We start from the raw sequence: 13,583 nt of genomic DNA on the forward strand, positions 1-13,583 counted from the left end.
GATGGCTGACAGGCAGCATGAGACCTTATCCAGGACTGAGGGAGACAGGTCAGGGGTGGACAGATAAATTTGGGTGTCATCAGCATACAGATGGTACTGTAAGCCAAAGGGGGATATGAGACTACCCAGAGAGGAGGTGTACAGAGAAAAGAGGACTGGTCCAAGGACTGACCCTTGGGGAACACCAACAGGAAGGAGAGTGGGTGAGGAGATTAAAGTGGAACATCAGCCATGAAAGATAAAAAAATGAAAAAAGAAAAACAATGATCAAAGATAAAATTTCAACCACTCAGATCCATTTTTAGCTACCATAAATAAGGTGTACCTGGGCAAGGTAATTTACAGAACACTGTGACACCGAAAATTGCCCAGCGCAAAATCTAAACCCTATCCAACCAGGGTTCATCCAATAGTTAATTTGGGTTACTTGAACAATGAGCAATTTCTGACTCTTAAAGCGTACTTAAACTCAGAAACTTCACTTTACATAAAAGGGTAGACAACCCTTTTATGTAAGATAAAAGTCTGTTTGTGTTTTTTAACTGCAACCCCCTTTTTTTTTAGAAAAAAAGGGTGCAGAACAGCCCCCTTAATTCTCGATCGCCTAAGAAATCGAGAATGAATGGGAACGCAGAGCCTCCCGGGATACCTATGTCACGCATCCCAGGAGGCTCTTGGCTTCTCCTTCCTGAGATGCTCGGGCATGCACAGAAGGGGTCCTTTCGCCAAAAGAAAAATAATTTGCCGATCCCACGCATGCGCAAGGTTTTTCCCATCTATGTCACCTGATCTTGTGCCTGCATTGGGTGACGTAGAAAGAAGAACCCGGACGTACAGCGAGAAGATGGCGGCGCCTAGTGCGCCAGCCCGAAGACGGATGCCAGACCCAATGGAAGAAACCTCTGGACGGATCGACTGCTCTGCGGGATTTAAAGGTAAGTGGATTATTTTTGTTTTGGGTGGTTTTTAGGTTTACTCTTCTTTAAGTAACGACTAATATCATGTTTTATCTGTAAGGAGGACATTATTTTCACTGGTAACCAATGTAAGAAGCATTCTTCCTACTGACCACCAATGCATGGAGCATTATTTCTACTGACCATTTCCTAAGAAGACCAATGTTACCAATGTAAGAAGGATTCCTCCCATTGATTACCAATGTAAGGAGAATTATTCCTACTGACCACCAATGTACAGGCCATTCGTTTTATGAACCACCAACTTAAGAAGCATTCTTTGTACTGACCACCAATGTAAGTTACCTTCTGATCACCCATGTGAGCAGCACTCTTCCTAATGATCACCATTGTAGGGGACACTCTTTGTACTGACCACCAGGTAAGTTGTAGTTGCCTTCTAATCACCATAAGGAGTATTCTTCACATTGACCACAAGTGTCGCAGACATTTTTTTTTCTAGGACCACCAACTTCTGAGGCATTTCTTGTACTGATCAAAAATGTAAGTTGCATTCTTTTCTAGGACCACCAATGTAAGGGACATTCTTAGTACTGACCACCAATGTAAGGGACATTCTTTATACTGACCACCGATGAAAGGAACATTCTTTATAATGACCACCAATGTAAGGAATATTCTTAATACTGACCACCAATGTAAGGGACATTCTTAGTACTGACCACCAATGTAAGGGACATTCTTTATACTGACCACCAATGTAAGGGACACTCTTAGTATTGACCACCAATGTAAGGGACATTCTTTATACTGACTACCAATGTAAGGGGCATTTCCCTTCTGATCACCAAGGAGAAATTTTCCTAATGACCACCAATGTTCGGGACATTTGTTTCATGGACCACCAACTCAAGGGGCATTCTTTGTACAGACATCCAATGAAGTTGCACTTGCCTTCTGATCGCCAATGTAAGGAGAATTCTTCCTACTGACCATCACTGTAAGGGGCATTCTTTTCTAGTACCACCAATTTCGGAGCATTCTTTGTACTGACCATCATTGTAAGTTGCATTTGGACTACTGATCACCATTCTTTCTACTGACCACCAACATGAAAAGTACACTCTACTAATGTTCACCAATGTAAGGAGCATTCTTTCTAATGACCACTGTTCTTCCCTTCTGCATTTCCCTTCTGAGGACCATTCTTCCCACTGGCCAATGTCTGCCAATGTCAGGAACATTCCTTGGTATCCTATTGATTCTCAAGTCTTTATTTACCGTTCATGCTAATGTATTGTAAACCATAGCTATACTAATTATTGTCAGAGATTTTCTAAGACTTGAAGGTTATTTCAAAGAAAGGTCTGTATAAACAGCTGAAACAGTTTGCATTTTCTTGCATGCATTACTGAATATATGTCAAGCCACAATGCCTCTCTAACTGAGAGATTGCCCATCTTGGGGTATAGTATTCAAAGAATTGGGAGAAGGGGTGACTTGGAGAAAGTTCCTTCCTCCTCCAGGGCCCATTCACACCTATGCATGTGACCACAACATGCATTAAATGCGTTGTAGTACAATGTGGTGGAAATTGTTTCTGATTTGACATTAAAGCACTACAACACTGCACCTGTGTTGCGGCACATTGTATATTAACACACCACCATGTCAGACCCTCCACAATGACCCACTCCAGGTACAAATCACTGCTTCTGATTATCTCTCTGCCTTTCTGATTACTCACACCTGAGTCAGTGAACCTTTGTAATGGAATTCAGTTTGTTTTCTATGTAATCAGAAAGGCAGAGAGAAGATTAGGAGTGGAGAAATTTCTACTTATTGGTGTGGGTCATGGTGGCGGGTCTTGTGGTGCAATGTGCCGGGAAAACTCTCTTTAATGCTGATTATAAAAATAAAGGTGGCTTTGGCACAATGCATGTTAACAAAAGCATGCAACAAACACAAGAAGGTAAGTGCATTGGTGAATGTTAAGGCATTGTATAGCTTTTGGTGCAATAATCAGGTCCAATCAGGAGCTGTCCCCTGTCATTATTCCCTTCTGCCATAAGGCTGCGAACATTCGTGCATAAATTGTCGTTGGAAATGAACGATCCACGGCAGATCATTCCATAATTGTTAAAAAAAAGTGCACAATGACTGGTCAGCGACGCCGAGGAACGAGGAATCTCGTTGGAAATGAACGACTGTCCCAGCGGATCTGATTGGGCGACGATCGTTTGTAATCTATTGTGTGTACGGTCGTTCAGTGATCGTGGATGTTCTGTAATACACATTAGTTCACAAACGATCGCTCAACCTATCGTATCTAGTGTGTAGATTATATGTGGAATATATTTGGGAACAATCATTGATCGTTCGTTTTCAAATGATATTTATTGCACGTGTGTACCTAGCCTTAGTCTTTAAGGTTAAATGACAGGCAGAGCCTTTCAGTCCTAATCCTCTGAGCCCAAACTGTCACCCAAAAAGTTTTTCCATTGTTGGAATTAAAAATTGCCCACGGTGTCATGGACTTGCCCCATCGAGGACTGTTATCACCATGCTTTAGTTTAGAATACAACTACACTCAATGGGACTCGTGCAGGTTAACTTGAGTTTAGCCATAGGGATCTCCACCGGAGTAAAAGAGGACACCATTAAACCAGCCAGGAAGCTCTTGGAAAAGGGATGTTACCATACTAAAGTAGGGGCTCAGGAAAAAGGTTTTTAAGAATTATACTTTAAAACTGTTTGCTATGATGGAATAAATGTTCACCACAATTAAAGAGGACCTGGCAGTAAAATATATACTCCCCCTTTTCCCATCTTCAACCTGCAGAACCTAGGTGAGGGTAATGGGCCTGATTTATTAAAGTTCCCCAAGGCTGGAGATAATACACCTTTATCAATGAAGCTGGGTCATCCAGCAAACCTGGAACTGATCTGGTCCAGGATTCAAAACATTTCGTAGCAAATAGCAAATGACGGTAAATAAATTAATTCCAGGTTTGCTGGGTCACCTAGCTTCACTGATGAAAGTGTATCCTCTCCAGCCTTGGAGAGCTTTAATAAACCAGGACCAATGTCTCTATCCTTCTGGCAAGTTTTAAACTCGGCCAGGACATCAAGGAGTTTGTATGTTCTCCCGGAATTTGAGTGGGTTTCCTCCAGAATCCCAAAAAGACATGCAGGTAGGTTTATTGGCTTTTCCTAAAAATTAATCTTAGACTGTGTTAATGATATATGACTATGGTAGGGACATTGGATTGTGGTGGACATTGGAGGTATTGCCATACCTCCTGGTCTAACCACACCTCTTGGCACTGGGGAAGTCAGGCAGGGTGACACCACATTGCATGCTTAGGCAGTCTATTGAGTCTCCAAGCAAGGAATTATCCTAAATATCCTGTGGCTGACTTTAATTCTCTTCATTCTAAGGGGATTGAGAACACTTGGAGCCTTTGGGTGCATCATGTTGCCTTCTAAAATGCAAGTAAAGGATACATAAAGAGCTGTGTAATATGAGGGCGCTATATAAATACAAGGTAATAATAAAGAACCTTGGAAATGCAGTAGCCCAAGCAAAGCTTTTGCAATGTACTAAAAGGTTGCTTCGCCCTGCAATGTGGCAAGGTAAGTATATCATTTATCTTTCCCTTTTACAAGTACATTTTTCTTGTACCAAAAGGCAGCTATTCACTTTTAAAGTCAATTCAAAGCACATCAGGTAAAGTTGTGCTGACATCCAATTACAAAAAAAAAAACCCAAGTGAACTGTGCCCCCCTGAGTTCTGACACATGTACAATCAGCAGCAATGCTCGGGAGTACATGCCGGACCGGTGCTGTCAGTATTGCAGCGGTAAGGCTCTCCAGCATGCTGAACCATAACACGTTCCCACCCTTGTTGCAGCAAATAGTACATTTAAGAAATAAAATTAAAAAACACCGCCAATTATTTCTGTTTATTCAGCCAGATGGAATTACAGTAATATTAATAAATATAATAGTTAGATTCTGTTGGGTTCTAAATTCTGCATCATTTTTCAGCTCTGTATAATAAGGCGGAGCAGCGAATTTTGTAAATAGGAATGATTATCTCTAGGCCTGATTCTCAAAGCAATAGTCATCGTTATTTGCCATAATGATCCTTATTTTTAGCAATTAGGACCAAGGAGACCTTAAAATACCCAACAAATGGCTGCAAATGACGATAGTTATAGTAAATAGCACATAATCTCATAGCTTGGTGAATTCAGCCTTTTATGTTTTGCAATGGCAGATGATAGCGTTATCTAAGGATGAGGAAATTGGGCTTAGTTTATCCCAAAATGATATTTCAATGGATGATGGAGAGTTTAAAGCTCAAATATGGGCTTCACCCTAACACCCTATAGGGTCCCCTTTTACTTTTTTTTTTTATATATATATTTACTTTTTACTGACTGTGGAAGATCCTCAAAGACACAGACAGGGACACTGATGTACAGACGCTGCTTTGTATATCCATACACCATGTGTGCACGATGCCGAAGTGGTATGGAATTACTTCTGGGACAAGGAGGTATTGGGGATTGCAGCTAAGGCTGAGTTCCTTTTTTACAGCCCTTTTGGGGGCTATTAATAATGCCAGAGGTGGGCTTTAAATTATCAACATGTCTATTAGATGCCATTGGATTGCAATGGCAATATCTCCAATTCTGGAAACGTGACCCCATCATTAAAGGGGGGAACAAAGGAGGTCCTATGGCAGAAATAGAATACCAAATGCAACCAGAATGGCACCACAACACACAATACAATAGATAGCAGCTAAATTAACTGCACAATGTGTTGGGCGACACCACAAATCTTTATGTAAACCCATTAATACAAAATTACAATACAATAAATTCCTATTGTGTGCTGCTTCCCCGACCTCTTAGATTGCAAGCTCTTTGGGGCATGGTCCTCCCCTCCTTCTGTGACACTGTCTGTATCTGTCTGTCATTTGCAACCCTTAAACTGCGTACACACTTACAAAAACTATCGTTGGAAACGAATGACTAACGACCGATCGTTCGATAATCGTTGACAAAAAAAGTGCACAACGACGCCAACGAATGAGGATTGCCGCTGGAAACGAACAACCGTCCCGGCGGATCTGATTGGGCGACAATCGTTCACTATCTATTGTGTGTACGGTTGTTCAGTGATCGTGGATTGTTCTGCAGTACACTTTCTCCTTTACATGTCACTCCCTGCATCGTTCAAACAATCGTATCCAGCGTGTGTACATTATTGGTGGATTAAATTTGAACGATCGTATTGTTACAGCATGTACAGAATCCTGGACAATACAATCATTCAAAAAAATTGTGCATAGTCGTTAGTTTGTTTTTTACAAATAATTATTCCAAGGGTGTACCTAGCTTTAGTTAAAGTACAGCGCTGCGTAATATGTTGGTGCTATAAATACAATAATAATAAACTATGATCAAAACCAGGAACAATGTAGCTTTGTGACTTTTGTATACTGAATGATCACTGTAACGGATTGTTAACGGGACCATCAAGAAGAAGACGCTTTGATTGGCTCTTGCACATAGACCAGGACTTTAAATCAGCAGGTCAGCTGGAGGAACACTCTAACACACACTTCAGATCATCATTTACCCGTGGACCCGTGCCAAATGTAACAGCAGAGAGATAAATGTTTATCTAATGAGTTGGATGGATGATGAGTTGTGATTTGTTTTTGATTTGTTTTTTGTGCACTGGTCACATTGTCACCCATATATCTCCAGAGGTCCGTCCATCCCAGGGCCACTAATGTTTGCTAGATTCAACCATCTCCAATAATAATCTTATATTAGGCAAGATTAATAAATATAAAATAAAAATGAGTTCCGATACATAACATGTACAATCAGCAGCAATGAATGGGGAGTACAAGCTGGACCGGTGCTGTCAGTATTGCAGCGGTAAGGCTCTCAAGCATGCTGAACCATACGGCATTCCCACCCTTGTTGCAGCAAAAAGTACGGTTAGCAAATAAAATAAAATCACTGCCCACTATTTCTGTTTCGCCAGATGGAATTTCAATATAAATAATAATAAGAAATATAATAGTTAGATTCTGTTTTTGGTGCACTGGTCACATTGCCTCCCATATGTCACCAAAAGTAAGTTCATCCCAGGGCCACCAATGTCTGCTAGATTCAACCATCACCAATAATAATCTTATATTAAGTAAGATTATTAAAGATAACATAAAAATATGATAATAAGAGATGCCAAAGTAGACTAGTTATAAAATGGGGAGATGAGAAGAAGTTAACTTTTGAGAAATAGTTTTATAATGTCATATTTATAAATGTGTGAACGGGTATAGTTCCATCAGAAGTACCCCCATACCTCTAAAGTGGCAATAAGAAGCCCCATTCACCTGAACAGAGTAACTTGTCTCCAAAGGGGTAAACTGGATACCTTTTAAAATACAAATGACCTCCATACCCACCTATGATCTAGAAAAAGTCCATTAGAATGATCTGCCATAAATATGACAAGCAGAATGCATAAATCCAAAGGCTTTCATTGCGATTAAGCTGAAAAGTGGTTCAGACATGGGCCAGGGGCTAATATAAAGTGGGGACCCCAGATGCACAGCATTGCAGCCACCTGCCATTCTATCAATGTGGAGTAGGTGGGGGCTCTGGGTTATTGCCCATTGTGCCAAAGTCAGAGGCTATATATCTTATATTAATATCTCCGGAAATTATCTTTTCCAGTGGCAGGAGAGGGAACAATGTTGCACACACAATAGAGAGGGAAGGAAGGAGGGAGGACGAGCGAGTAGCACCCCGCTGTGTCCTCCTTTTATGAAAGCACAGTAGTCATCCTTGCGTTATTATTCCTCCAGGCTTGATGAAAGATGTTGGGTGAGCATTGTGCACATGCTGGGTGAATAAGATTGTTCGTGTCCAGCGACAATCATCAAGAGTATGTGCACAGCTTAAAACCAGCCATGCAGCCGACCGACGTGGTAAAATGGGCAGCACGGTTGGCTCAATGGCTGGCACATCCACCTTTGCGGCACCGAGTTTGATTCTCAGCCAGGGCACAATCTGCAAGGAGTTTTTATGTTCTCCCTGTGTTTGTGTGGGTTTCCTCCCAAAAACAAGATGTTTGTAAAATTGTCCTTAGATTATTTTTATATATAGTAAGGACATTAGATTGTGAGCCCGTCAGGGACTATAGACTTTATAAAGCGCTACGTAATATGTTGGCGCTATATAAACACAAGTGAACTAACCACAACTTGTCCCCCTTATTACACCGCAACATCGCCTTTTTTTACTTTCAGTAACTTTGTCTCTGATTGGCCGCCATGGCATGCTGTGCATTGTAGTTCCCCAATCCCAGAATAAATTCAGATGCCCCAGGATTCGGCTACATATGTACACTACCTTGGTATGAATTTCTTCCTCAATTTGCAGATGGTTTTCCCACTGTGATCCCTCTCCAGCAATTCCCCCTGAAATATTCATTTATATAGAGTGAATGGATTACCGTGTTTCCCGTAATAGTTCTCCTCAGCCTGTATGGCCATATTCCCGATCGCTCTCTCCTCTCCTGCAAACTATTTTTAGTTAAAGTATTAACCGGCGTTGGCAGCGCATGAGCAGGCGTACAAAACACTCTTTAACTTGGGTTTAAAAATAAACCTTCAGGAGAGGCACCGTCTGCTCCAGGAAGAGCCGGGGACGGCTTCTGTACACATGGAAGAGTCCTGCCCACACACAAATCACACCTTGTACACTCAGTCCCAGGGATTTTTTCCCAAGGCCTCATTTTCACCCACAGGAAAGTGAATCTGACTTTGCTTTAAATGCTCAAATGTGATTCCTGCACAGGATTGGTCAATATAAGCAAATGCGGATTACTAAAGGGTGCAAGGTGAAAGCACAAACATGAAGGAGCGGGATCTGCGGTTAAGCCCCATACAGGGGTCCGATGGATTATTATTAAAATTATTATCAAACAGGATTTATATAGCACCAACATATTACGCAGGGCTGTACATTAAATGATCTTTTGTGATTGTTTCCAGTGACAGATGTATGAATGAGCGCTGTACACACAGACCCCTGATGATTGTTGCTAGAATTAATATTTCTTGATTGTTTCCAGGGATAGATAAATGAATGAGCGCTGTACACACAGAGCCATTCTGTTCTATGGCAAGGGAAAGGGGGAGAATGAGCGAGCCGCACCCTGCTGTGCTTTCCTTCATATGAGTGAACGAAGGCAATTCCTGATTAGTCGTTCATCAATCTGCTTGGTATATAATAAGGTGGTTTTAAACCTGATGATTGTTGCTGGAATTAATATTTCTTGATTGTTTCCAGGGATGGATAAATGAATGAGCGCTGTACACACAGAGCCATTCTGTTCTATGGCAAGGGAAAGGGGGAGAATGAGCGAGTCGCACCCTGCTGTGCTTTCCTTCATAAGAGTGACTAGAGGTTATTCCTGATTGGTCGTTCATCAATCTGCTTGGTATATAATAAGGTGGTTTTAAACCTGACGATTGTTGCTGGAATTATTATTTCTTGATTGTTTCCAGGGACGGATAAATGAATGAGCCCTGTACACACAGAGACATGCTGTTCTAATGAGAGGGAGGGGGGAGAATGAGCAAGCGGCACCCCACTGTGCTTTCCTCCATAGGAATGAACAGAGGTTATTCCTGATTGGTCGTTCATCAATCTGCTGGGTATAAAATATGGCAAAGTTTTAAGTCTGATGGACGTAGGAGGATTGTTGCTGGAAATGATATTTCTCGATTGTTTCCAGTGACAGATAAATGAATGAGCGCTGCACACAGAGCCATTCTGTTCTATGGAGCGGGGAGTCTGGAGAATGAACGAGTGGCGCCCCACTGTGCTTTCCTCCAGTGGTTATTCCTGATCGGCTGTTCATCAATCTGCTGGGTATAAAATATGGCAAAGTTTTAAGCCTGATGGACATAAGATGATTGTTGCTGGAAATGATATTTCTCGATTGTTTCCAGTGACAGATGAATGAGCGCTGTACACAGAGCCAGTCTGTTCTATGGAGCGGGGAGTCTGGAGAATGAACGAGCGGCACCCCACTGTGCTTTCCTCCAGTGGTTATTCCTGATTGGGTGTTCATCAATCTGCTGGGTATAAAATAAGGCATGCAACAAAAACTAATTTTAAGCCTGATGGAGGTCAGATGGTTGTTGCTGGAAATGATCTTTCTTGATTGTTACCAATGACAGATGAAGGAATGAGCGCTGTACACACAGCACCATTCTGTTCTATGGGGAGGGGAGGGAGAAGGATGATCGAGCAGCACCCAGCTGTACTGAACAGTGGTCATTCCTCATTAGAACGGATCCGAATTGATGAACAGAACCGAATTGATGAACGATGTTGGGAAACCACTGTTCACGCGTTAGATTTTAACCCAGGAAAAGCACAATGATCCGTCTCATGCACAATGACAACAATAGTACACAAATAATAAATCCTGATCATAAACCCCAGCCCCCAGACATTGCATGCAAGTTTCAAATATAACATTTTGTGGTTTTCCTTTCTCCTGATATTCCCTGTGCTTTGCTTTGTCTGCCTTCCAGGTTTGTTCTAGCAGGGAATTTTAGCCTGAAGTTGAATTTGTTCCTATTTTAGCTTTTCTGCCCAACTTCCCTTAATCCAAAGCTACATACACATCACATCACCTTTGGTGAAAATCTGATGTGTACAGCAGTCCCCTGACCTCGCTCATCAATTCGCTGTGGTGGATTGATGAATGACAGATTAGGAAAGACCATTGTTGGCTGCTATGAAGAACAGAGCTGGCTGCCACTTGCTCCGATCCCCCCCTCCCCCTAAAAAAAAATGGTGGTGTGTATACAGTGCTCATTTGTTCATCTTGTCATCAAGCTTAATCATATTATTAAAATGCTTTTATGGGTGGAAGACTTTCCTTGGCACGTTGATTTACATACAGGCCTGTAAGTGACACTGAGGCTTCATGAGTGAAAGAAATAAAAGTTATTGGGGAGGGGGGGTCAGTGATGCCGGGGAGGGAGGGAATATTGTCTATCCAGGAAATAAGGCATGCTCCCTCTGACTTGCTGCAGTTTCTATTGCACATTGTGAAATCTTACTTTGTGCAGTAAACTCAGAGGAGGAAACATCAGTACATGATAGGAGCCCATATTCTAGACTATTTTATCCGATCAATTCGGGGTATTTCACTGCAAAATCACTGTTATTGCTAGCAGAATAAACTGGAACAGGTATGCAGGTAAGGTGGCCCTGTAAGGGATGAGAATTTCTTGGGTTCTGGGGACTCCAGGATATCTCGTTATTGACCATGCTGCACGCTACTGTCCACCATCTTCTTCTATCATAGTCAACCATGCTGACCCCTAGATGAAGAGTTCTGACTTCACTGACTACATGTTCCTGGACTCTGTGGATGGCCAGGTATTGGGTCCTCCTTTGGTCAACGTTGGACATTATTCGGGACGTGGACTTCCCTTGTATATGTTATTATAGTACCCAATCAGATTGGCCAGTAGAAGCCCCTCGGGGGCGGGTACAATGATGCATAATTAGGATGGTTCATTGAAAGTTAAAATGAAGGACGTGTACAGAAATGTGAACATATAACCGTGTGCATTCATAGAACTTTGCACAGGATTGTCCCCGGGGTCACACCAAGCACTGTGACCCATTTTGCAGACAATAATAATAAGTATGTACAAGCAGATAATACCCTCGGCATTTATTCCTTAATCCCAGCAGCACCAGACTGATATCTGGATGACAGGAAGGGAGATGGCGTATCGCTTTGATAAGATGAATGACGCGGCTTGGTTTTTAAATAGCCACAAAGACTAATCCGTGGATCATATTGTATAAACATTTTATCTTTCTATTGAATAAAAGACACGGAGAGCTGTGATATGTACATGAGATGTAACCTGTGGTGGTTATTAATGATGGATGAAAAGTGGAATTAATTTTATACGGTATTTATATAGTGCCATCATATTACGCAGCGCTGTACAAAGTCCATAATCGTGTCACTAACTGTCCCTCAAAGTAGCTCACAATCTAATGTCCCTACCATAGTCATATGTGATTAATGTAGTCTATGGTCAATTGTTAGGGAGAAGCCAATGAACCTAACTGCATGTTTTTTGGGATGTGGGAGGAAAACAGAGTACCCGGAGGAAACCCATGCAGACACGGGGAGAACCTGCAAACTCCATGCAGATAATGTCCTGACTGGGGGATTGAACCTGGGACCTAGTGCTGTAAAGGCCGGAGTGCTAACCCCTGAGCCACCATGCTGCCCTGAAGGTTATGGAATCTGATGGTTATAAGCTCTGTACACTGATGATTGTCGCTTGAAACGAATGGTTGTGCTTGGTGAAAATCTTACATGTGTACAGTGGCCCCCCAACATCAATCCACCATAGGAAATTGATGAACGACCAATTGGAAATGAGCACTGTGCACTCCTTTTGGAGAAGACCACAGCAGGGTGGTGTTCTCTCGTCCGCTCTCCATAGTGCACAATGGCTCTGTATGTTTAGCATTTGTTCATTCGTCACTGGAAATTGTTCTTGCATCAACAATCATCTAATTTCTGTATGTGGCTACCAAAATGATTGATAAATGAAAGTGATGTTTTTGCTGCAATATTCCCCTTCAATTAAGAGATTTCCTTTGCAGTACTGTTTCTGCCACTAGATGTCCTCAGTCAGCATCATTCAGCTCACTTATGCTGCATACACACGTCATAATTAATTGGAAATGAAGTTAGTCATCTGACATTCATCGGATCATATTGTCGCTGGGAACAATATTCATGAATAAATGAGTGCTGTAAAAAAGCACTGTTTGGTTCTATGGAGATGGGAGGGAGGAGGACAACTGTGAGACTCCCCGCTGCGTCCTCCCCATAAGATATGACAGTGGTTATCCCTGGTTGGACTATATCGTGTGTGCTTTACTCTAAAGCCCCATACAGACATCCAATGCACATCAGAGCATTGCAGCTGGAAATCATAATTTCCAGAGACCGATGAATGAATGATTGCTGTACACGTAGCGCCTGTTCTATGGAGAGGGGAGGACAAGGAAGCAGCACCCTGCTGTATTGAAGGCAGCCAGTCAATTGGCATTTCAACCTTAGGGTTAGGGTTTAGGGAAAGGGCCAGAAGGTCATGGCTGCTGGCTTTTGCTCTCTTTCATCCACTTTATCCTCACGTTGCAGGTTGCTTCACCTGAAATCATCACATTATAATTATATATTATATTATCGTCACCATGCATCAAGAAGGAAATATATTCCGCTCATTAAAAATGATATCCGAGTATTTTCCAGGAAGCAGCAAGTCACCCACTCAGGGCGTAAAGTGTCATTAAACAGATTCCATTACAGATGAGTGGAAGTAAGAAATAAATCAGGTATTTTACCTCGTCCTCTCCTATGAAATCATTAAATCGCACTCCTTAAGAATAACATGTGCATGATTATTCAAATATATGAAAATGTATTACTGATCCTTCCTCCCCGGGGACTCCCGCAGTTTAGTGTATTACCGGTGACCCCACAGCCGAGACCTCTCCCACTCT

At 42.0% G+C, this 13,583-nt stretch overlaps 1 protein-coding gene across 5 annotated transcripts in view; it reads right to left on the bottom strand.

Annotated features, from left to right (window-relative positions):
* SLC44A5 (solute carrier family 44 member 5) overlaps nucleotides 1-13,583 on the bottom strand; it is a 115,430-nt gene that overhangs the window by 68,070 nt on the left and 33,777 nt on the right. Inside the window, exon 1 of one of the 5 annotated variants that reach the window (XM_072419489.1) lies at nucleotides 8,470-8,713. The exons of the other annotated variants lie outside the window; for them this stretch is intronic. Within the exon in view, the coding sequence (XP_072275590.1) occupies nucleotides 8,470-8,509 (40 nt within the window). The 5' untranslated portion in view covers nucleotides 8,510-8,713. Of the gene's footprint in view, nucleotides 1-8,469; nucleotides 8,714-13,583 lie in introns of those variants that run through there. 5 annotated transcript variants of the gene reach the window in all.

This window comes from Pyxicephalus adspersus, chromosome 8 (assembly GCF_032062135.1).
Source record: "Pyxicephalus adspersus chromosome 8, UCB_Pads_2.0, whole genome shotgun sequence".
NCBI lineage: Eukaryota > Metazoa > Chordata > Amphibia > Anura > Pyxicephalidae > Pyxicephalus > Pyxicephalus adspersus.